Source organism: Phyllobates terribilis, unplaced genomic scaffold (genome assembly GCF_046119375.1).
Source record: "Phyllobates terribilis strain yellow unplaced genomic scaffold, ASM4611937v1 Scaffold_11__3_contigs__length_659146591, whole genome shotgun sequence".
NCBI lineage: Eukaryota > Metazoa > Chordata > Amphibia > Anura > Dendrobatidae > Phyllobates > Phyllobates terribilis.
The window spans coordinates 162968057-162989158 of NW_027362771.1; the positions used below are offsets into that span (position 1 = coordinate 162968057).

The following is a 21102-nucleotide window of genomic DNA, read 5'->3' on the forward strand; positions in this document are numbered from 1 at the left end:
CTTACCACGAGCCTAGGTGGTCTGGAGTTGGGACCCGGTCCTATTTGTCTACCCTTTTATATGCATTACTTCAACTTTGATATACAGTAAGGTTTTTAATATAGGCAGTATAGGTACCGTCCCAATTTAGGGTCACCTTGCCGCTGGTGGGACGGCTTGTATACTTTTTTTGATCAAAAATAGTTCACTAAGTACCCTATATTTATTATGCAATTTTGCTTTACATTTATATATAATTATGGTAGGGTATGAGATATATTTTTGTCTTGCTTCTTTTTTGCTAGTGTGAACATGCCTCTGTTTCTTGTATGTCTGCCATCTTAGACCTCAGTTCACATTGTCTGGTTTTTTGACTTGTTTGCATTCTGTGCAATTTAAGGGTGTGGCATGCCCTTTGTTGAGCTGATTGGTATATATGTAGCTTACCACGAGCCTAGGTGGTCTGGAGTTGGGACCCGGTCCTATTTGTCTACCCTTTTATATGCATTACTTCAACTTTGATATACAGTAAGGTTTTTAATATAGGCAGTATAGGTACCGTCCCAATTTAGGGTCACCTTGCCGCTGGTGGGACGGCTTGTATACTTTTTTTGATCAAAAATAGTTCACTAAGTACCCTATATTTATTATGCAATTTTGCTTTACATTTATATATAATTATGGTAGGGTATGAGATATATTTTTGTCTTGCTTCTTTTTTGCTAGTGTGAACATGCCTCTGTTTCTTGTATGTCTGCCATCTTAGACCTCAGTTCACATTGTCTGGTTTTTTGACTTGTTTGCATTCTGTGCAATTTAAGGGTGTGGCATGCCCTTTGTTGAGCTGATTGGTATATATGTAGCTTACCACGAGCCTAGGTGGTCTGGAGTTGGGACCCGGTCCTATTTGTCTACCCTTTTATATGCATTACTTCAACTTTGATATACAGTAAGGTTTTTAATATAGGCAGTATAGGTACCGTCCCAATTTAGGGTCACCTTGCCGCTGGTGGGACGGCTTGTATACTTTTTTTGATCAAAAATAGTTCACTAAGTACCCTATATTTATTATGCAATTTTGCTTTACATTTATATATAATTATGGTAGGGTATGAGATATATTTTTGTCTTGCTTCTTTTTTGCTAGTGTGAACATGCCTCTGTTTCTTGTATGTCTGCCATCTTAGACCTCAGTTCACATTGTCTGGTTTTTTGACTTGTTTGCATTCTGTGCAATTTAAGGGTGTGGCATGCCCTTTGTTGAGCTGATTGGTATATATGTAGCTTACCACGAGCCTAGGTGGTCTGGAGTTGGGACCCGGTCCTATTTGTCTACCCTTTTATATGCATTACTTCAACTTTGATATACAGTAAGGTTTTTAATATAGGCAGTATAGGTACCGTCCCAATTTAGGGTCACCTTGCCGCTGGTGGGACGGCTTGTATACTTTTTTTGATCAAAAATAGTTCACTAAGTACCCTATATTTATTATGCAATTTTGCTTTACATTTATATATAATTATGGTAGGGTATGAGATATATTTTTGTCTTGCTTCTTTTTTGCTAGTGTGAACATGCCTCTGTTTCTTGTATGTCTGCCATCTTAGACCTCAGTTCACATTGTCTGGTTTTTTGACTTGTTTGCATTCTGTGCAATTTAAGGGTGTGGCATGCCCTTTGTTGAGCTGATTGGTATATATGTAGCTTACCACGAGCCTAGGTGGTCTGGAGTTGGGACCCGGTCCTATTTGTCTACCCTTTTATATGCATTACTTCAACTTTGATATACAGTAAGGTTTTTAATATAGGCAGTATAGGTACCGTCCCAATTTAGGGTCACCTTGCCGCTGGTGGGACGGCTTGTATACTTTTTTTGATCAAAAATAGTTCACTAAGTACCCTATATTTATTATGCAATTTTGCTTTACATTTATATATAATTATGGTAGGGTATGAGATATATTTTTGTCTTGCTTCTTTTTTGCTAGTGTGAACATGCCTCTGTTTCTTGTATGTCTGCCATCTTAGACCTCAGTTCACATTGTCTGGTTTTTTGACTTGTTTGCATTCTGTGCAATTTAAGGGTGTGGCATGCCCTTTGTTGAGCTGATTGGTATATATGTAGCTTACCACGAGCCTAGGTGGTCTGGAGTTGGGACCCGGTCCTATTTGTCTACCCTTTTATATGCATTACTTCAACTTTGATATACAGTAAGGTTTTTAATATAGGCAGTATAGGTACCGTCCCAATTTAGGGTCACCTTGCCGCTGGTGGGACGGCTTGTATACTTTTTTTGATCAAAAATAGTTCACTAAGTACCCTATATTTATTATGCAATTTTGCTTTACATTTATATATAATTATGGTAGGGTATGAGATATATTTTTGTCTTGCTTCTTTTTTGCTAGTGTGAACATGCCTCTGTTTCTTGTATGTCTGCCATCTTAGACCTCAGTTCACATTGTCTGGTTTTTTGACTTGTTTGCATTCTGTGCAATTTAAGGGTGTGGCATGCCCTTTGTTGAGCTGATTGGTATATATGTAGCTTACCACGAGCCTAGGTGGTCTGGAGTTGGGACCCGGTCCTATTTGTCTACCCTTTTATATGCATTACTTCAACTTTGATATACAGTAAGGTTTTTAATATAGGCAGTATAGGTACCGTCCCAATTTAGGGTCACCTTGCCGCTGGTGGGACGGCTTGTATACTTTTTTTGATCAAAAATAGTTCACTAAGTACCCTATATTTATTATGCAATTTTGCTTTACATTTATATATAATTATGGTAGGGTATGAGATATATTTTTGTCTTGCTTCTTTTTTGCTAGTGTGAACATGCCTCTGTTTCTTGTATGTCTGCCATCTTAGACCTCAGTTCACATTGTCTGGTTTTTTGACTTGTTTGCATTCTGTGCAATTTAAGGGTGTGGCATGCCCTTTGTTGAGCTGATTGGTATATATGTAGCTTACCACGAGCCTAGGTGGTCTGGAGTTGGGACCCGGTCCTATTTGTCTACCCTTTTATATGCATTACTTCAACTTTGATATACAGTAAGGTTTTTAATATAGGCAGTATAGGTACCGTCCCAATTTAGGGTCACCTTGCCGCTGGTGGGACGGCTTGTATACTTTTTTTGATCAAAAATAGTTCACTAAGTACCCTATATTTATTATGCAATTTTGCTTTACATTTATATATAATTATGGTAGGGTATGAGATATATTTTTGTCTTGCTTCTTTTTTGCTAGTGTGAACATGCCTCTGTTTCTTGTATGTCTGCCATCTTAGACCTCAGTTCACATTGTCTGGTTTTTTGACTTGTTTGCATTCTGTGCAATTTAAGGGTGTGGCATGCCCTTTGTTGAGCTGATTGGTATATATGTAGCTTACCACGAGCCTAGGTGGTCTGGAGTTGGGACCCGGTCCTATTTGTCTACCCTTTTATATGCATTACTTCAACTTTGATATACAGTAAGGTTTTTAATATAGGCAGTATAGGTACCGTCCCAATTTAGGGTCACCTTGCCGCTGGTGGGACGGCTTGTATACTTTTTTTGATCAAAAATAGTTCACTAAGTACCCTATATTTATTATGCAATTTTGCTTTACATTTATATATAATTATGGTAGGGTATGAGATATATTTTTGTCTTGCTTCTTTTTTGCTAGTGTGAACATGCCTCTGTTTCTTGTATGTCTGCCATCTTAGACCTCAGTTCACATTGTCTGGTTTTTTGACTTGTTTGCATTCTGTGCAATTTAAGGGTGTGGCATGCCCTTTGTTGAGCTGATTGGTATATATGTAGCTTACCACGAGCCTAGGTGGTCTGGAGTTGGGACCCGGTCCTATTTGTCTACCCTTTTATATGCATTACTTCAACTTTGATATACAGTAAGGTTTTTAATATAGGCAGTATAGGTACCGTCCCAATTTAGGGTCACCTTGCCGCTGGTGGGACGGCTTGTATACTTTTTTTGATCAAAAATAGTTCACTAAGTACCCTATATTTATTATGCAATTTTGCTTTACATTTATATATAATTATGGTAGGGTATGAGATATATTTTTGTCTTGCTTCTTTTTTGCTAGTGTGAACATGCCTCTGTTTCTTGTATGTCTGCCATCTTAGACCTCAGTTCACATTGTCTGGTTTTTTGACTTGTTTGCATTCTGTGCAATTTAAGGGTGTGGCATGCCCTTTGTTGAGCTGATTGGTATATATGTAGCTTACCACGAGCCTAGGTGGTCTGGAGTTGGGACCCGGTCCTATTTGTCTACCCTTTTATATGCATTACTTCAACTTTGATATACAGTAAGGTTTTTAATATAGGCAGTATAGGTACCGTCCCAATTTAGGGTCACCTTGCCGCTGGTGGGACGGCTTGTATACTTTTTTTGATCAAAAATAGTTCACTAAGTACCCTATATTTATTATGCAATTTTGCTTTACATTTATATATAATTATGGTAGGGTATGAGATATATTTTTGTCTTGCTTCTTTTTTGCTAGTGTGAACATGCCTCTGTTTCTTGTATGTCTGCCATCTTAGACCTCAGTTCACATTGTCTGGGTTTTTTGACTTGTTTGCATTCTGTGCAATTTAAGGGTGTGGCATGCCCTTTGTTGAGCTGATTGGTATATATGTAGCTTACCACGAGCCTAGGTGGTCTGGAGTTGGGACCCGGTCCTATTTGTCTACCCTTTTATATGCATTACTTCAACTTTGATATACAGTAAGGTTTTTAATATAGGCAGTATAGGTACCGTCCCAATTTAGGGTCACCTTGCCGCTGGTGGGACGGCTTGTATACTTTTTTTGATCAAAAATAGTTCACTAAGTACCCTATATTTATTATGCAATTTTGCTTTACATTTATATATAATTATGGTAGGGTATGAGATATATTTTTGTCTTGCTTCTTTTTTGCTAGTGTGAACATGCCTCTGTTTCTTGTATGTCTGCCATCTTAGACCTCAGTTCACATTGTCTGGTTTTTTGACTTGTTTGCATTCTGTGCAATTTAAGGGTGTGGCATGCCCTTTGTTGAGCTGATTGGTATATATGTAGCTTACCACGAGCCTAGGTGGTCTGGAGTTGGGACCCGGTCCTATTTGTCTACCCTTTTATATGCATTACTTCAACTTTGATATACAGTAAGGTTTTTAATATAGGCAGTATAGGTACCGTCCCAATTTAGGGTCACCTTGCCGCTGGTGGGACGGCTTGTATACTTTTTTTGATCAAAAATAGTTCACTAAGTACCCTATATTTATTATGCAATTTTGCTTTACATTTATATATAATTATGGTAGGGTATGAGATATATTTTTGTCTTGCTTCTTTTTTGCTAGTGTGAACATGCCTCTGTTTCTTGTATGTCTGCCATCTTAGACCTCAGTTCACATTGTCTGGTTTTTTGACTTGTTTGCATTCTGTGCAATTTAAGGGTGTGGCATGCCCTTTGTTGAGCTGATTGGTATATATGTAGCTTACCACGAGCCTAGGTGGTCTGGAGTTGGGACCCGGTCCTATTTGTCTACCCTTTTATATGCATTACTTCAACTTTGATATACAGTAAGGTTTTTAATATAGGCAGTATAGGTACCGTCCCAATTTAGGGTCACCTTGCCGCTGGTGGGACGGCTTGTATACTTTTTTTGATCAAAAATAGTTCACTAAGTACCCTATATTTATTATGCAATTTTGCTTTACATTTATATATAATTATGGTAGGGTATGAGATATATTTTTGTCTTGCTTCTTTTTTGCTAGTGTGAACATGCCTCTGTTTCTTGTATGTCTGCCATCTTAGACCTCAGTTCACATTGTCTGGTTTTTTGACTTGTTTGCATTCTGTGCAATTTAAGGGTGTGGCATGCCCTTTGTTGAGCTGATTGGTATATATGTAGCTTACCACGAGCCTAGGTGGTCTGGAGTTGGGACCCGGTCCTATTTGTCTACCCTTTTATATGCATTACTTCAACTTTGATATACAGTAAGGTTTTTAATATAGGCAGTATAGGTACCGTCCCAATTTAGGGTCACCTTGCCGCTGGTGGGACGGCTTGTATACTTTTTTTGATCAAAAATAGTTCACTAAGTACCCTATATTTATTATGCAATTTTGCTTTACATTTATATATAATTATGGTAGGGTATGAGATATATTTTTGTCTTGCTTCTTTTTTGCTAGTGTGAACATGCCTCTGTTTCTTGTATGTCTGCCATCTTAGACCTCAGTTCACATTGTCTGGTTTTTTGACTTGTTTGCATTCTGTGCAATTTAAGGGTGTGGCATGCCCTTTGTTGAGCTGATTGGTATATATGTAGCTTACCACGAGCCTAGGTGGTCTGGAGTTGGGACCCGGTCCTATTTGTCTACCCTTTTATATGCATTACTTCAACTTTGATATACAGTAAGGTTTTTAATATAGGCAGTATAGGTACCGTCCCAATTTAGGGTCACCTTGCCGCTGGTGGGACGGCTTGTATACTTTTTTTGATCAAAAATAGTTCACTAAGTACCCTATATTTATTATGCAATTTTGCTTTACATTTATATATAATTATGGTAGGGTATGAGATATATTTTTGTCTTGCTTCTTTTTTGCTAGTGTGAACATGCCTCTGTTTCTTGTATGTCTGCCATCTTAGACCTCAGTTCACATTGTCTGGTTTATCCTTACCCGGGAGTGGAATATCACACCTCTGGCAGAGGTGCAATACCCCTGTAGCGGCCGAACCCTCGGGGCGCTACATTCCCCCCTGGTAAACCACAGCACGTCCTCGGGCTGGAAAAGAGTAAAGACAATTCAAAAACATGCAATACTTTTTCAAAACTTTTAACATAGAAAACGGACAACATTATTTAATTCCCTTTATGGGAAACACTTTCCTCTTTTTCAACATTTTTCTTTCACTAGGTATGGTCATTACTACCGGAACTCTTTTGTCATATAAAACACCTTACCAAACATTTGCATTATTACTTTAGCAGCATAGAAAACTTTTCATTATAAAACATTTTTAGGTAAACATATTCTTGGGTACTGGCCGCGGTGCAACTTGTGAGCAGGTGTTCTTTCTTCTTAGGGGAATGGCTGCTCTCAGTCCCCAGCCAGATAAGGGAAAAGGGATGGCTGTTCTCAGTCCCCAGCCAGATAAGGGATATAGGGGGTAACTTCTACACAGTTCTATATCAGTCCCAACGGGGACCACACTTTCTCTGGAAACAGTCCCTTTAACAGTTCTCATACCCTGACGGGTAACTATGTACAGTTACACTTTACCGTTCACTGGTAACGGTGTCCTCCTGATGCTCCTTGCTCCTCCTGGTGGTAGTCTTCAGACCCGTCCGGGTCCTCTTGGTACTCGGGGTCTGAGTGGTACTGCTCCTCCTCTCCTACCACCCTATGGACGTGGAGGGCGTACCCGCCCCTTGCGCTGCGGTGCAGTAGGCCTTGCGGCGGGGTCTGGAGAAGGCCGCTGTTGATGACGCCCGGGGTCAGAGGGTGCGACTTTGGGCCTGGGCGCGGGCTGGTGGCGGCAGTGCCCAGGGCTAGAGGGCTCGGCTGCAGGGCTTGTTGCGGTGTCTGGAGCAGGTCGGTGTCTGCAGCGCCCAGGATCGGCGGCTCCACCAGGGGGCCCGGGAGCAGGCTGACACTGGCAGCGTCCGGGACAGGGAGACTCCTCTTACCTGCTTCCGCGACCGCTCCTGCGTCATGCGTCTTCTCCTGGCGCTGGTCGGGGCGCGCGACGGCTGGGGCACTGCCGATGCTGGGCAGCTCAGTCTGCTGCCGGTCCGCCATCTTGCCCTCCGTTCCTGATGTCTTCTTCCCCCCCGGTTAACCGTGGCCTACCTTCTGGCGATCCTCTTCTGTAGGCCGAGGCTCCGCTCGCGATGGTCTGCGTTGAGGACCTGGCGTCGCGCTCTGCTGATGTCAGCGTCACTCTCTCTCCCTTCCAGGACCTTGCGCAGCGTCGGTGCGTAGGGCGGGGCTTCAAGTCTCGCGCGCCCTGGACGTCCACGCCCCTATTCTACCCGCGCGGCGCCCTGAAGATGGCGTCCGATGGTGGGAAAACGGCCGAAGGTGGCGGGAAAACTACTGAAGATGGCAGGAATCGACTGAAGATGGCGTCCAATGGCGGGAAAACAGCTGAAGATGGCGGGAGACGACTGAAGATAGCGGGAGACGACTCCGGATGGCGGGAAACTTCTCTCAGGTAAGTGCAAAGTCTTTTTCAGGCACGCAATACCCATTTGTGGCGGGTTGGTAACGATCCTGCCGACTACGCCAAAGTTGACTCGCCCCCTGGGCCGAGGCGGAAACCCGGAACCGGGCCTCTTGTGGGATGCTGGGGGTTGTAGTCTCCGTGGCGGTGACCCGGTCCCGTGGCTCAGGGTGGTCAGGCCGATGGCGGTATTTTGTGGGGGTTTTAGGTTAATTGTCCGACTATGCCACCCGTGGATTGCGGTCAGTGCGGACTGCCGCTGCAAGGCAGACTGCTGGGGTTGATAGTGTATGCAGCTGAGGTAGTTTGACTCCCCACGGGAAGAGTGCAGCCCCAGGGCAGAGAATGTGGATGATGGGAGTGATGGTGCGCGGGCGTCCCAGCACTAGTAGTGCTGGTGTGGCGATGAAGCACAGAGACGTGGGGTTGCAGTTCAAGTTCTTTACTCACAGTTCTTTATGATCCAAGTCATTCCGCGGGCAATGACTGCCCAAGCCGTGCTGCGTCCACCAGGCAGGGGGCTCGGTCAACCCCCAGGCAATTCCAGAGTGTGTCACAGGACTCCCTTCTACTCCTTTCTCTGGCCGTGCCCCACCAGTGACACTACGTCTGTCCAGCTCCCACGGGCCTTCTCTTGGGAGGGCTTCGTGCTCACCTCCCTGACCCTATGTGGTATGCCATTCTAGTAGGTGTAGTGAGGGGTCGCACCAAGATATGATCGCGACCGCCGGTCCTTGGCTGAGGATTAGTCGCCTCCACCAACTTGGGATCCGGTACCCTGTTCTGCCAACCCGTCACCCGCAATCTCCTGGGCCTTTGGGGTTCCTTCTGCCTTCGTGTCTCTGGGTCTCTCTTGGTGTTCTGTTCCTTTCTTCTTTTCCTTTCTGTTCCTGTCTTTTCTGCTGGCTCTGGCCTCACAGGCTGGGCCTGCCTCCAGAGCAGAGATCCACAGAGGCCCTGCTCTGTCACTTCCTCTCTCAGACTGAACTGACTACTGTCCTAAGATGGTGCCCACCTTATATACCTCCCTCTCTGTGTACGAGCCCAGGTGACTTGCAACCAATGGGCTCCTGCCTATGCCCAGAGACCCAACCTCTATCTGCTCCTACATCACTGGGTTTTCCTCCCCCCTCCCCACTCCAGCCAGGGACAGAAGCTGTCGTGCCTGCACTTCTGTCTAGTGGGAGCACCATTGAGCTGTCCCTCGGAAATGGGGTGTGTGTGATGCATGCAGCTACTGAGTCCTGGTCCACAATCCATCCTTACCCGGGAGTGGAATATCACACCTCTGGCAGAGGTGCAATACCCCTGTAGCGGCCGAACCCTCGGGGCGCTACACATCTGAGTTTCAGTGTATAAGGCACAGTAATGTCACCAGATTATACTTGCTGTGCAGAGCTGCAGTCTGTACACAGCACAGACCAGAGCAGCGCGTCGGTAAAACAAGGCGTGGTGAGTAGTATTTGTATTTCTTTTTTTGTTGGGAGAAACTGTGGGGGCATCATATTATGGGTCTGGCTGTGGGCTCATTGTACTGTGTGGAGGTATCATGCTGTGTTTACGAGGCTGTGGGAGAATCATACTGATTGGGGAACTGTGGGGGTATAATACTGTGTGTGTGTGTGGGAGACTGTGGGGGCATCACACTGTTTGTGTAGGGGCAGTGCTGGTATCCTACTGCGTGGGAATCATACTGTCTGTGGGAGAGCTGTGCAGACATCATACCATGTGGGAGCCATCATGTTTGGGCATCATGTTCTGTGGGGGTCTGTGTGGCCATTATATTGTGTGGGGAGATGACATCCTGTCAGTCCTGGCTAATCAAGTACTGTGCTGGGGATGCAGGAAGGTAAGAGATTCACGAGCCTTCCCTCTAGCTGCTTCAGCGCGGCACAAGAGTCTACATGACATATGGGTGAGCCATATAGGGATATTACTCATGCTTGTTTTTGCATGCATGTAAGAACGGTTGGAATCGTTACTGAATCTATATACTTGCGGATCCCTTGCTATTTGTGTTTTGTTGACTATATACACTGTTACTTGGATATATTATTTATGTACTCCTTTCTTATGGGGTTAGTCACATATACACTAGAGCGTAACATTTGGTTAAGTGTTGTCAGATGACCCCATGTGTTTCTCTATATACAATTGCCGCCCTGATTTTGTGTTTTTCACCCCTAGTGACCTGCTAATTTTCAATAGTATCTTGATTTTAATATTTGTATTCAATAAAAGTTTTCTATTTTAATACTATCTAGTATTGCTCTACACTTCTTTATGGGGGTCATACTCCATATTCTTATAGGTCATCTCTAGTGTATGTCTAGGCCTGTTCTACACTATTTTTTATGCAGCATGCACTGTTTTGATGAACATGGCAAGAAAGATTTGTCTTGTTAAATATTCCTCACTGTGTGTGTATTAGATGTACTTTGTTGTGATGTTACAACAGTATGTGTGTTTGTAAACTATGGTCCGTTTTATAGATGTAAAATACATGTGTCTAATGGCTGCATTCTATAGTGCGGATGCTGCGTATAGTGCATTTGTCTTTATAGGCTGTGGTCTATTATTATAGTGTCACAATAGTGTTTTTGCATTTGTAGGCTGTAGTCTGCAGTGATGATATCACAATAATGTGTATTTTTATAGATTGCACTCATTCATCATATTTTTACAATAGCCCAATGATTTACTTGTTTTTCTCTCACAACAGTGTGCGTTAATGCTGTGATATCTGTGTGGTGATGTTACAACAATATATCAATAGTAAATATGAGTATTTATTGGCATTTATTGGTTGCACTTTGTTGCGATGTGTTTTTTTGTGATATTATGTATATTCATTTATTTGTGGCCAATGATCTATTGTGATGATGTCACAATACTGCATATGATATTGAATATACATCTATATAAAGCCACGGTTTACCATTACTATTTTCACTGTTACATGATTATATTATTTGTGTAGCACCTTATACTCACCATGCATTCATACCATTGGGATCACTCACAACTCTCTTCGCACATTTCACAGATTCAGTTATATCATCAGACAGCAATTCTGTTAAATAATATGAAAATTAGAACTAAAAAATTACATTATAGCTTTAATAAATAATGCATCATTAATAAGTAATCATAGGCTCCATTCACATACTGTATGCATAGCATGCCTTTATTTTCTTACTTCTGTTCCTATAATGGCTCTGTTAAAGAGGATCTATCAACACGTCAAAAGTATCCAATTTTTGCTCTTATTTTATTCCTGCTATTCCCCTGAGTAATCATTTGCTTTTTTTTAAATTACCATATGACTTTACCAAGGAGGCGTTGCTCACAGGGTAATAATTCAGTGCAACATAAAGATACGCCCACAGAGAATACTGTGAGCCACTGCCCCTTAGTAAAGGCCATAAAAATTACATTAATTGGGCGAACTAAATAAAAAGGCCAATATCTACGGAACCATATAGTGCGATAAAAAAGAGTCCACTTTTGACCTGGTGACTGGTCCTGTTTAATTTACCTACTCCCAATCAAAAGTGTCCCAAATTTAGTAGAATAACCTCAAATTCAAGGTCCAATTGACCCAGGGAGTCTCCTTCCTCTGTTTCACCATAAAGCAAAAGGTGTAATGACCTGGGGCTAGTAATAATTATATTAATAGAGGAATATTTGGACATCAAGAAAATGGTGTTGCCTTGTGCTGAATATAATATCTGAGCAAGTCACTATTCTACAGTAAGAGTAGAGCTGTGATTTGCACATCAATCACTTTTTAAACGTCTTGCTACCTAGCATTTTTTATTTTGTAATTTTTGGTAAGGGTGTTAATTTTGTTGAAAAAAAAAATCAAAAAACATGGTGTTGCCATCACATTGCTTTCGGTACATGTACCTATCTACCTACCATCTCTTATTACTTCCTTTTTGGCAAGGGTGGAATAATTTGGGTTGAAAAGATTATTAAAAATTTGTTATATTATTGTACAAATTGTATGGTAATAAAAAAGTGGCAATGAATGCAGTAGCGTAAAAAAAAAAAAAACATGCCACAGGTAAGAATGTGGGAGCCACTAATCTGCAGCAGAAACATCACCACCATCACTGGCACCAGCCGTTCGGGCTGGTGAACTACCTAACAAGTGCCACGATTGGCTTCTTATGCCTCCAGCAAGTGTATTAGTTTGCACATCGCCCATCTCAATCAAAGTAGGATAATGTTACCTCTAACAGCAACACCGTCAGTTTGATTCAGAGTTCTGCAAAGAGCAGTTTGCCCGATCACAAATTACTAAGCGTAATCATTTTTAGATCATTATTTTTAATTTTAAACAACATGAAAATTCTTTGACATTACTAATGCTGTGTTTGCGTTAAAGAAATTGAAAGAGGTTATATGGAATGGAGTCCTAGGAGACCTCAGAGTGTTATACACATTTTTAGGACATTTGGAGAATCTTCAAATTGCAGCAAATTTTTTCGCTGATATTTAATTTTTGGGAAAAATTTGCAGAAATTTGCAAATTTCAATTTCAAAAGATTCCATTATCTCAAGGTGGCAGCAATTATATTAGGAATTTCATTACCAATATTTTTTTAGTATGCTTCTATTTTATTAATTTCCTGCTGCCATCGAATAACTGTCAATAAATGATGATTCTTTTACATATGATATTTGTCGCTAATTAAATATTCAAGTGCATAGTAATATGCAGCTTATATCAAGCACCTGTTTATCATGTGAGTAATGTTAAAGGGGCCTAAACCTCTATAAAACTATATAGCTCTCTGTTATTTCCTTTTTTCACATACTATTACAATTCATATATTTAAAAAGAAGTTCTTGTCTCACTTCAGTCTCTTTACCTTTGCAGTTGATGTTGCAAGCATTGTGAGGTCTGGGGGTCTTGAAATCATTACACCACCATCGACTGTTTATTTGAAGAATGCCATAATCAGTACTGTTGTCCCCTGGGTTGAAGTTTGTGCTGGCTGTGTTAAAGGAGCTCTCGTAGAATGCAGTACAAACCCCTGTAGAGATTATAGTTTCAAGAGCAACGTTTTGGTGTTATTATACAGACATCATTATCTTAAATATTAACTACCCCATTATCATGTTATCACTTATTTAACAACTTAAAGGGAACCTGTCATCAGATTCATGCTGCCAGATCCCTTAGGATCACATGGGGAGGGACTTATCAGTCGACTGGAGCTGGTTATACATACCCACCGGCCATTGGGCACCGCCTCGCTCCATGCACTTGTATAGAGCGAGGCCACGCCCTGTCTAGTGATGTGGACGTGTCCAACAAGAGGGCATGGCATGAGGCAGTGCCCACTGGCCAGGAGTATGTATAGCGCATATATACCCTCCAGTTCCGGGTCTGAAACTGGCGAATCCCCGCAGCTAAGGGGATTCATAAGTCTGCAGTCACACAGAGTGACTGCAGACTTATCGCTTTTGACTGGACAACCCCTTTAATTTTGCTTCTCTGTTGCGGAGATGTTAACAATGAAAGTAATGGAACATAATGAATTAACTTTTGTTTAGTTCAAATGAGTGTTATCAGATAGCAACTTGTTCAGGGAGAAGTACACTACCCTAGTGAAAAGTATCTAATAATAATTAATAATTAACTGCACAGTGACCGCGGAAGGGTATTGCACATCCGTCCCTATTCAAATGATTGAAGGAGTGGATCTGCAGTATCCTGCTGCAGCCACTATGCAGTTCATGGAGCTGTGCTGTTCCGCTCTGCAACAAAGCACATCCGGTCTCCGCTGGCACCGGAATCAACACCAGACTGGTGTTGATGAAGTGTCTGTTGAAGGATAGGATATCAACATAAAAGGGCAGCCAACCCTTTTAAATGGCAACAAAATGGGTATCAGAACTAAAATTGTATCCATTGACTCGATCATATACATTATTGTGAACAGAGTGGAAAGACAGATTAACAATGCCAAAAGGTTGTTCCTGATTGGTTCTAAACGTGAATAATCCAGGTGAAGCTCAAGATACACAACAAAGTTAGGGTGAGGAGGGCTAAAAGTAACTTTGTTATTTTGGTGTCAATCTGAAATGTACCTTATAAGCCAGGAAAAGTTCTCAGCGTATACATTATAATCAGCCATTGAGTACTATTCATGTCAGAAGGGGAGGGGCGGTTGCCCTAAGCCCACTGGCACTGTATGGCCTACCTGCAGCGCCTTTAGACTTAAAAATAATTAACAGGAAGTGAGTGGCCATGGTTGTGTTATACGGCAGTGTGAACAAGCCCATACAGCTTTCCAAAAGATTTACTTCTACTGTGCAGTGTACAGGCTGGCGCAACATAAGGCACTACTATTTTCAGGGGCACTCTCTATATAGTTTCATTGTTTTTAGGAGTGTTGTAGGAGAAGCTTTGTAATTTGTTTATCCATCCATGAAAAACTGTGATGGCACATTGATGGTAAAAATGGACATACTGACCACACATAGACCTTACACACTAATCCAAAAGATTCATAACACCGGCACCATTTTATCACATATGTGTTTAAACATGAACATGTGGATGAGGCCCTATGGCACCAATATTTTTGTGCTTAATTTTTTTCCTCAGACCGACAGAAGAACAAAGACTTGTCTGATATTGATCCGAGTGTCAGATCAAATTCGCCAATCCAGACTATGGATCTGTGAAAAAAAATCAGACAGCACTCAGATACCTTCTATGTGCTGTCATTTTTCATGGACTGTTTGATAGGAGAACATTGAGAAGACGCCATCAGTTTTTTTTTTTCATTTGAGTAAAACTCTGACTCATGGTAAAAACTAACACTCAGACCAAACTCTCATGGTAAAAAACTAACACTCTGACTAAACTCTCATGGTAAAAAACTAACACTCAAACCAAACTCTCATGGTAAAAAACTAATACTCTGACTAAACTCTCATGGTAAAAAACTAACACTCTGACCAAACTCTCATGGTAAAAAAACTTGCACTCTGACCAAACTCTCATGGTAAAAAACTGACACTCTGACCAAACTCTCATGGCAAAAAACTGACACTCTGACCAACTCTCATGGTAAAAAACTAACACTCTGACCAAACTCTCATGGTAAAAAAACTTGCACTCTGACCAAACTCTCATGGTAAAAAACTGACACTCTGACCAAACTTTCATGGCAAAAAACTGACACTCTGACCAACTCTCATGGTAAAAAACTGGCACTCTGGCCAAACTCTCATGGTAAAAAAGGAATGCTCTGACCAAACTCTTTTGACGCTCTTATAAAAAATACAGATGAATCTCCGACCTTTTTTTGTGTACAAAAAAAGTCACTGACATGAAGGAGTCCTTACGCAAGCAATTTGGAACACAACAGTTCATAAAACAAACGGTATTTTACACCTACTACCAGAACAACATCCAAACATATGTGTTGGAAGTGAGCAAATAATTACCCTTTAACCCCCTCAATGACCAGTGTCAAGGCCAAGTAGGACCATGACTTTTTTATTTATTGACATGACTTTATGAGGATCTGCACTGTTTAGGGGTATATATCTCTTACTACCCTGCAGATCTACTGTGATGGCCAGACACGATTGCCAGGTCCAATAAAAGCACTGCCTAGGCTTCAGCACTTAATGAATGCTATGTAGCCTGGAAAAGAGAAGTGGTGATAAACTGTGTCTGATAGTATAGCACCTTACATACTGCTAGATTGTAGGAGCAGGGGGATTAATGCAGCAATGTTCAAAGACGTTGCTGCACATATAAGACTCACACTGGCCAACATCAAAAGACAGTGGACAATCAGGAACAGGTGAAAAAATAGCTAACAGTAATAACTTATTATTCATAGGCTAGGTTCTCATGTATACAATGCTCTCTGTCAAACTGGGACTTCTGTAAAAATCCTCAAAAAATGTATTTCTATAGGTACCCCAACAGAGCCTTGATGGTTGTCTTTTTAAGGCATGCATAAAAACGTGGCACAATTTTGTGCATGTTTGAAAAAGACGAATACTGCGAGGACGGAAGTCGGACAGTGTTCACAGTGATTCCGTAGGTTTCACTCAACTGAATGGCTCGGGGTTTCCATCGGAATACAGTTTGGCTGTATTAATGTGAACTTAACTTTTTATGTTTTAATAGAGCAATGAAAAACATATAAATACATGAACTTTGCTTCCTGCTTATCTGCTATTAACTCCAGACTTTTGCTCTTTCCATGCAATTTTTATCATTAATTTGATGTGCAAAAGGAGAACACGTTTACCAGTGTTGATACAGTGTATAAGCAATTAGACAGGTTAAGAATATTGAATGTGGTGATAATCTATAAGCCACAACAACATGTGAGAGATATATAGTGTTCAAGGATAAATGCCTTGTTTGTTTCTCGGATCACGATGCAAGCGGGTGTGCATTGAGAATTTTTTTCTAGCATTTATTATATAGGAAACAAGGTAAGGAAAGCTCCATGTATCAATTAGTAAAATCAGAAAATGCAAAAAGAACTTGATCTCCACTTAAAATTATTGAATACAAATATACTTACAGTTTGGCAGGCTGTAACCTTTGAAACCATCGAGTCCTTGATTTTTCATGACCTTTGCAAGTTCACATTTTTCAAACTTTTTTCCACTTGCCAATACAATTATGAATAGGAGACCGCCAATGATATGGATTTGCCACTTCATAATTGTGCTCGTAGATTAAGGTGTGCCGGTCAGAAAAAATGCTGCTTATATACCTGGCGTAAAATTCAACCCTCTAGTCTTTGTTGAAAAAGTAAACCAATTGTACTCATGGGAAAAATACCACAAAGCTGTAAATCAAGTTCCTCCAAGCTGCTTGTCATATTTCAAAAGACGTTCTTTTTAGTTCCTCTCTTCATGAATAGAATGATTTATTTTGTTTGATTTTTTTATCATTCAAAAATAATGGCACATTAGCATACATTACCGCTATATATACCAAAAGTGTATGCTTTTTCAAGGTTTGTGACATTTAATACCTGTAGAAAAACATATATTTAGTTTTGTGATTTGATGTAGGTTACATGTAGATTGATGCCCTGCCTTGATCTGTGTTGTGAACCATACAAGTAAATTACCCTGTGAAAACAAGAAAACAGGTAGAACATGGATATCATCCATGTGCTGTACTATAGTGATTAATAGCAAAGAAATTTCTCTCTTTGTTCCAGAAAAACGGATGCAAGAAAAGATAGAAAAAAACTAAACATGGACCAGAAATGGTTCCACCACACTGAAAAAAAGGTTTGTTTTTTTCATGTACAAGAAAAATAGCTAATGTGTGAAGTTGACCTAAGCCATAGGGCTACTTTGTAAATAAATAATTATGTAATGGATTCAATTCTGGGATTAGAGTTCTCTCCAAATTTAGCTGTTACAGCAAGAGCATTTATAGACTGACCGATACCCTATCTTTTGTATTTAAGCATCTAATGAGCATGTGCAGTAGTCGTTGTGAAGTGACAGGGAGTAGGGGAAGCTGTGACATCACCAAGGTGATTGGTGGATTCTATGCTATCAACTGTGTGTTGAGGTTTTACCTGTCATTGTACAGTAATCCTGACTCTGATGATAATGAGACTCCTGAAAACTCTTATAGCATAAGTGGTCATTGTGAAAATTTCAAGATTTGTATTTTTTTTTTATTATAGATTGTAATATGAGAAAATTACCAAAAATAATTAAATAATATATTTAACGCAAAATCCTGATCTAACAAAATGTCATTTTATGATGACACATTCCCTTTAAGGACTACAGTGGGATGGAAAAACAAAGCAAACAGCACTCCCTAATGCAGCAACATCACAATGATCCAGACATTAGTGCAAAGAAGTTCGCTAACCTGGTGGCAGTGGCGTGCTGCCAATGACGGCAGGCCACGCCACTGCTATGGGGCCCGTGACCGGAGGGGGGCGCCATGAGCCGGGAGGGCCCCAAGCAGCGTGGGAACGAGGAGGATAGGTGAGTAGGAGGTTGCGGAGGAGGAGCAGGCACACATGGTAGCCGCTGCTGCAGCTACCGCATGTGCCCGCTGCTAAAGGGACATGAATATTCCCTCTTATCCACTCCCATAGGCATGGAGAAGAGGGAATATTCATTCTCTTACGTAGCAGGCACGGAGGAGCGCTGAGCCGCGGCTCCTGCTGACAGTGCCCGCTACTAAAGAGAATGCATATTCACTCTTCTCTACGCCCATAGTCCCGGTGTGGAGAGGAGTGAATATGCTGGCAGCAGTAGCTCAGATGCTGACAATAGCTGCTGGCAGACAGGACACAGCAGCGCTGGAGCAGAGGTGAGGAAGGAAGGTGAGTATAAGTGTTTATTGTTTTATGTGTGCAGTGATGGGGACATGCATACCAGGATTGGGTGGTGAGGCGTACCATACATACCAGGATTGGGGGTGAGGGGACCATGCATACCAGGATTGGGGGTGAGGAGGCCACAAATACCAGGATTGGGGGGTGAGGAGGCCACACATACCAGGATTGGGGGATTGAGGAAGCCACACATACCAGAATTGGGGGATTGAGGGGGCCACACGTACCAGGATTGGGGGATGGAGGAGGACACACGTACCAGGATTGGGGGATGAGGGGTGCCACGCATACCATGATTGGGGGATGAGGGGTGCCACGCGTACCAGGATTGGGGGATGAGGGGTGCCACGCGTACCAAGATTGGTGGATGAGGGGTGCCACGCGTACCAGGATTGGGGGATGAGGGGTGCCACGCGTACCAGGATTGGGGGATGAAGGGTGCCACGAGTACCAGGATTGGGGGATGGGGGGTGCCACACATACCAGGATTGGGGATGAGGGGTGCCACGCGTACCAGGATTGGGGGATGCGGAGGCCACGCGTACCAGGATTGGAGGATGAGGAGGCCATACATACCAGGATTGGGGAACTTTACCAGTAGCTGCTGCATTTCCCACCCTAGGCTTATACTCAAGTCAATACGTTTTCCCAGTTTTTTTGTGGTAAGATTAGGGGCCTCGGCTTATACTTGGGTCGGCTTATTTAAAATATACGGTATTTTAAAATCAGTGTGTACGTGGTGCCCATAATACTGCAGGACTGTGGGGTGCATTATATTATATGGGGGTTGCATTTTACCCTATGGGGTGTGTAATATACTGTATGGAGTGAATTATATTCTATGGAGGACCATGGAAAGTTCATTATACTATATGGAAGATTATGGGGGGCGTATTATACTATATGGAGGATTATGGGTGGCGTATTATACTATATGGAAGGCTATGTGGGGCCATTATAATATTTTGAGGGCTATGTGTGGGGCCATTATACTGTATGAAAGCAATTATACAGTGTGAAGGTTTGTGTGGGGTCTATTATACTGTTTGGAGGGCTAATGCTGGCCATTATACTATATGGAGGGCTGTGTGGGAGTCACAGTTGGGTGATTATACTGTGTTAGGGTCACCATACTTTTCCTTGGGAGTTGAAGTGGGGTACAATAGGGTCATTATACTGTGCATGAGGAGGCTAATGTGGAGGAAAGCACCATGGGGGTATCATACTGTGTTTGGGGGGGCATTTTTGTTGGCATCACACTTTATGGGGCAATGGAAGAGGAATCTAGGATTTCAGCAGGAGGTAAATTACTATGTAAAGGCTGGAAAGTTGTGAGATCTGCTCTTTTGTGACACAGACAAATATTTATTTATTTTTTTGTGGGGGGGGGGCCCAATTAGAGCTTCTGCTATGGGGCCCCATGATTTCTATGTATGCCTCTGCCTGGTGGTGTTATGCTATGAGTAGGCAGAACTCTACTGTAGCCTTGTATTTTTGCTGATCGAATATCTGAAGGTGTTTTAGCCAGTGGATGGAGTGTGCCACCAAAGGATCTTAGTGATCAAACAATGTAGGAGAAAATATTGTCAAAAAGAGACTTTTGTGTTTTCTCTTTTAAGAAACTAGGGCGCTGCTGTCAGAAAGTATATAGAGAAATGTTTTTTTTCTCATCCTCCCCAAACTTTGGATCCATCTCTGACTGTTGTGCCCTGGTTTCTCAAAGAGGCAGACTCAAAAAAATATCTTTATGACCAGATTTTTTTTCAATATTTTGTTTAAAGAGCAGCATTCATTATTTTTTCTTCTTTCATTTCACTAGAAAAATCTGTAAATATGAGTCAGATATGACAATCATTTTCAACTTCACTTAAAGATCAGGTTACATCTGCAGTCCAAAGGATTTACATAGATGACTATGTTTATGGAAAAGAGGAGGAGGAAAAAAGTGTTAGGCCCCTGCCCCACTATCAGTATTTTGTCAGTATTTTTTCTCAGGAGTGGGTGCCAAAACCAGGAGTGGATGATAAATGCAGAATTGGTGACTTGTTTCTATTATACCTTTTCTCTGATTGATCCTCACCTGGTTTTGGCTCCCACTCCTGAGGAAAAATACTGACCGAATACTGATAGTGGGGCCTTGGCCTTAGACAAACACACAGATGTTGTGAGAAAAGCTTAAAAGACCCATATTATAATAATCTAAAAGAAGCAGATCTGTTTTTGTGACAATTTACAAAAACACACCTCCAGGCTATGTTAGATCTTTTTTCATTTCACGAAAGTGATGAAATGTTGAAAAAAAGTGCATCATAGCATCATGCAACCTACAAAAGCAGCCAACAAGTAAACAGCATACATAGGGACTCCCTCAAGGGTGTGTAGAAACCATCCAAATAAGGTCGTGTCATTGGTTATATATAAAGCTGTATATATATATATATATATATATATATATATATATATATATATATATATATATATATATATATATATATATATATATATATA

General features: G+C 41.5%; 1 protein-coding gene across 1 annotated transcript in view; it reads right to left on the reverse strand.

Moving 5' to 3' along the window:
- LYZ (lysozyme) overlaps positions 1-17108 on the reverse strand; it is a 30459-nt gene extending 13351 nt beyond the window's left edge. The window contains exons 1-3 of the mRNA XM_073651756.1: positions 16795-17108; positions 13099-13263; positions 11213-11291 (exon numbers count right to left, since the gene is read on the reverse strand). Coding sequence (XP_073507857.1) covers positions 11213-11291; positions 13099-13263; positions 16795-16936 — 386 coding nt within the window. The 5' untranslated portion in view covers positions 16937-17108. The remainder of the gene's footprint in view (positions 1-11212; positions 11292-13098; positions 13264-16794) is intronic.
- Positions 17109-21102: the final 3994 nt, after the last annotated feature.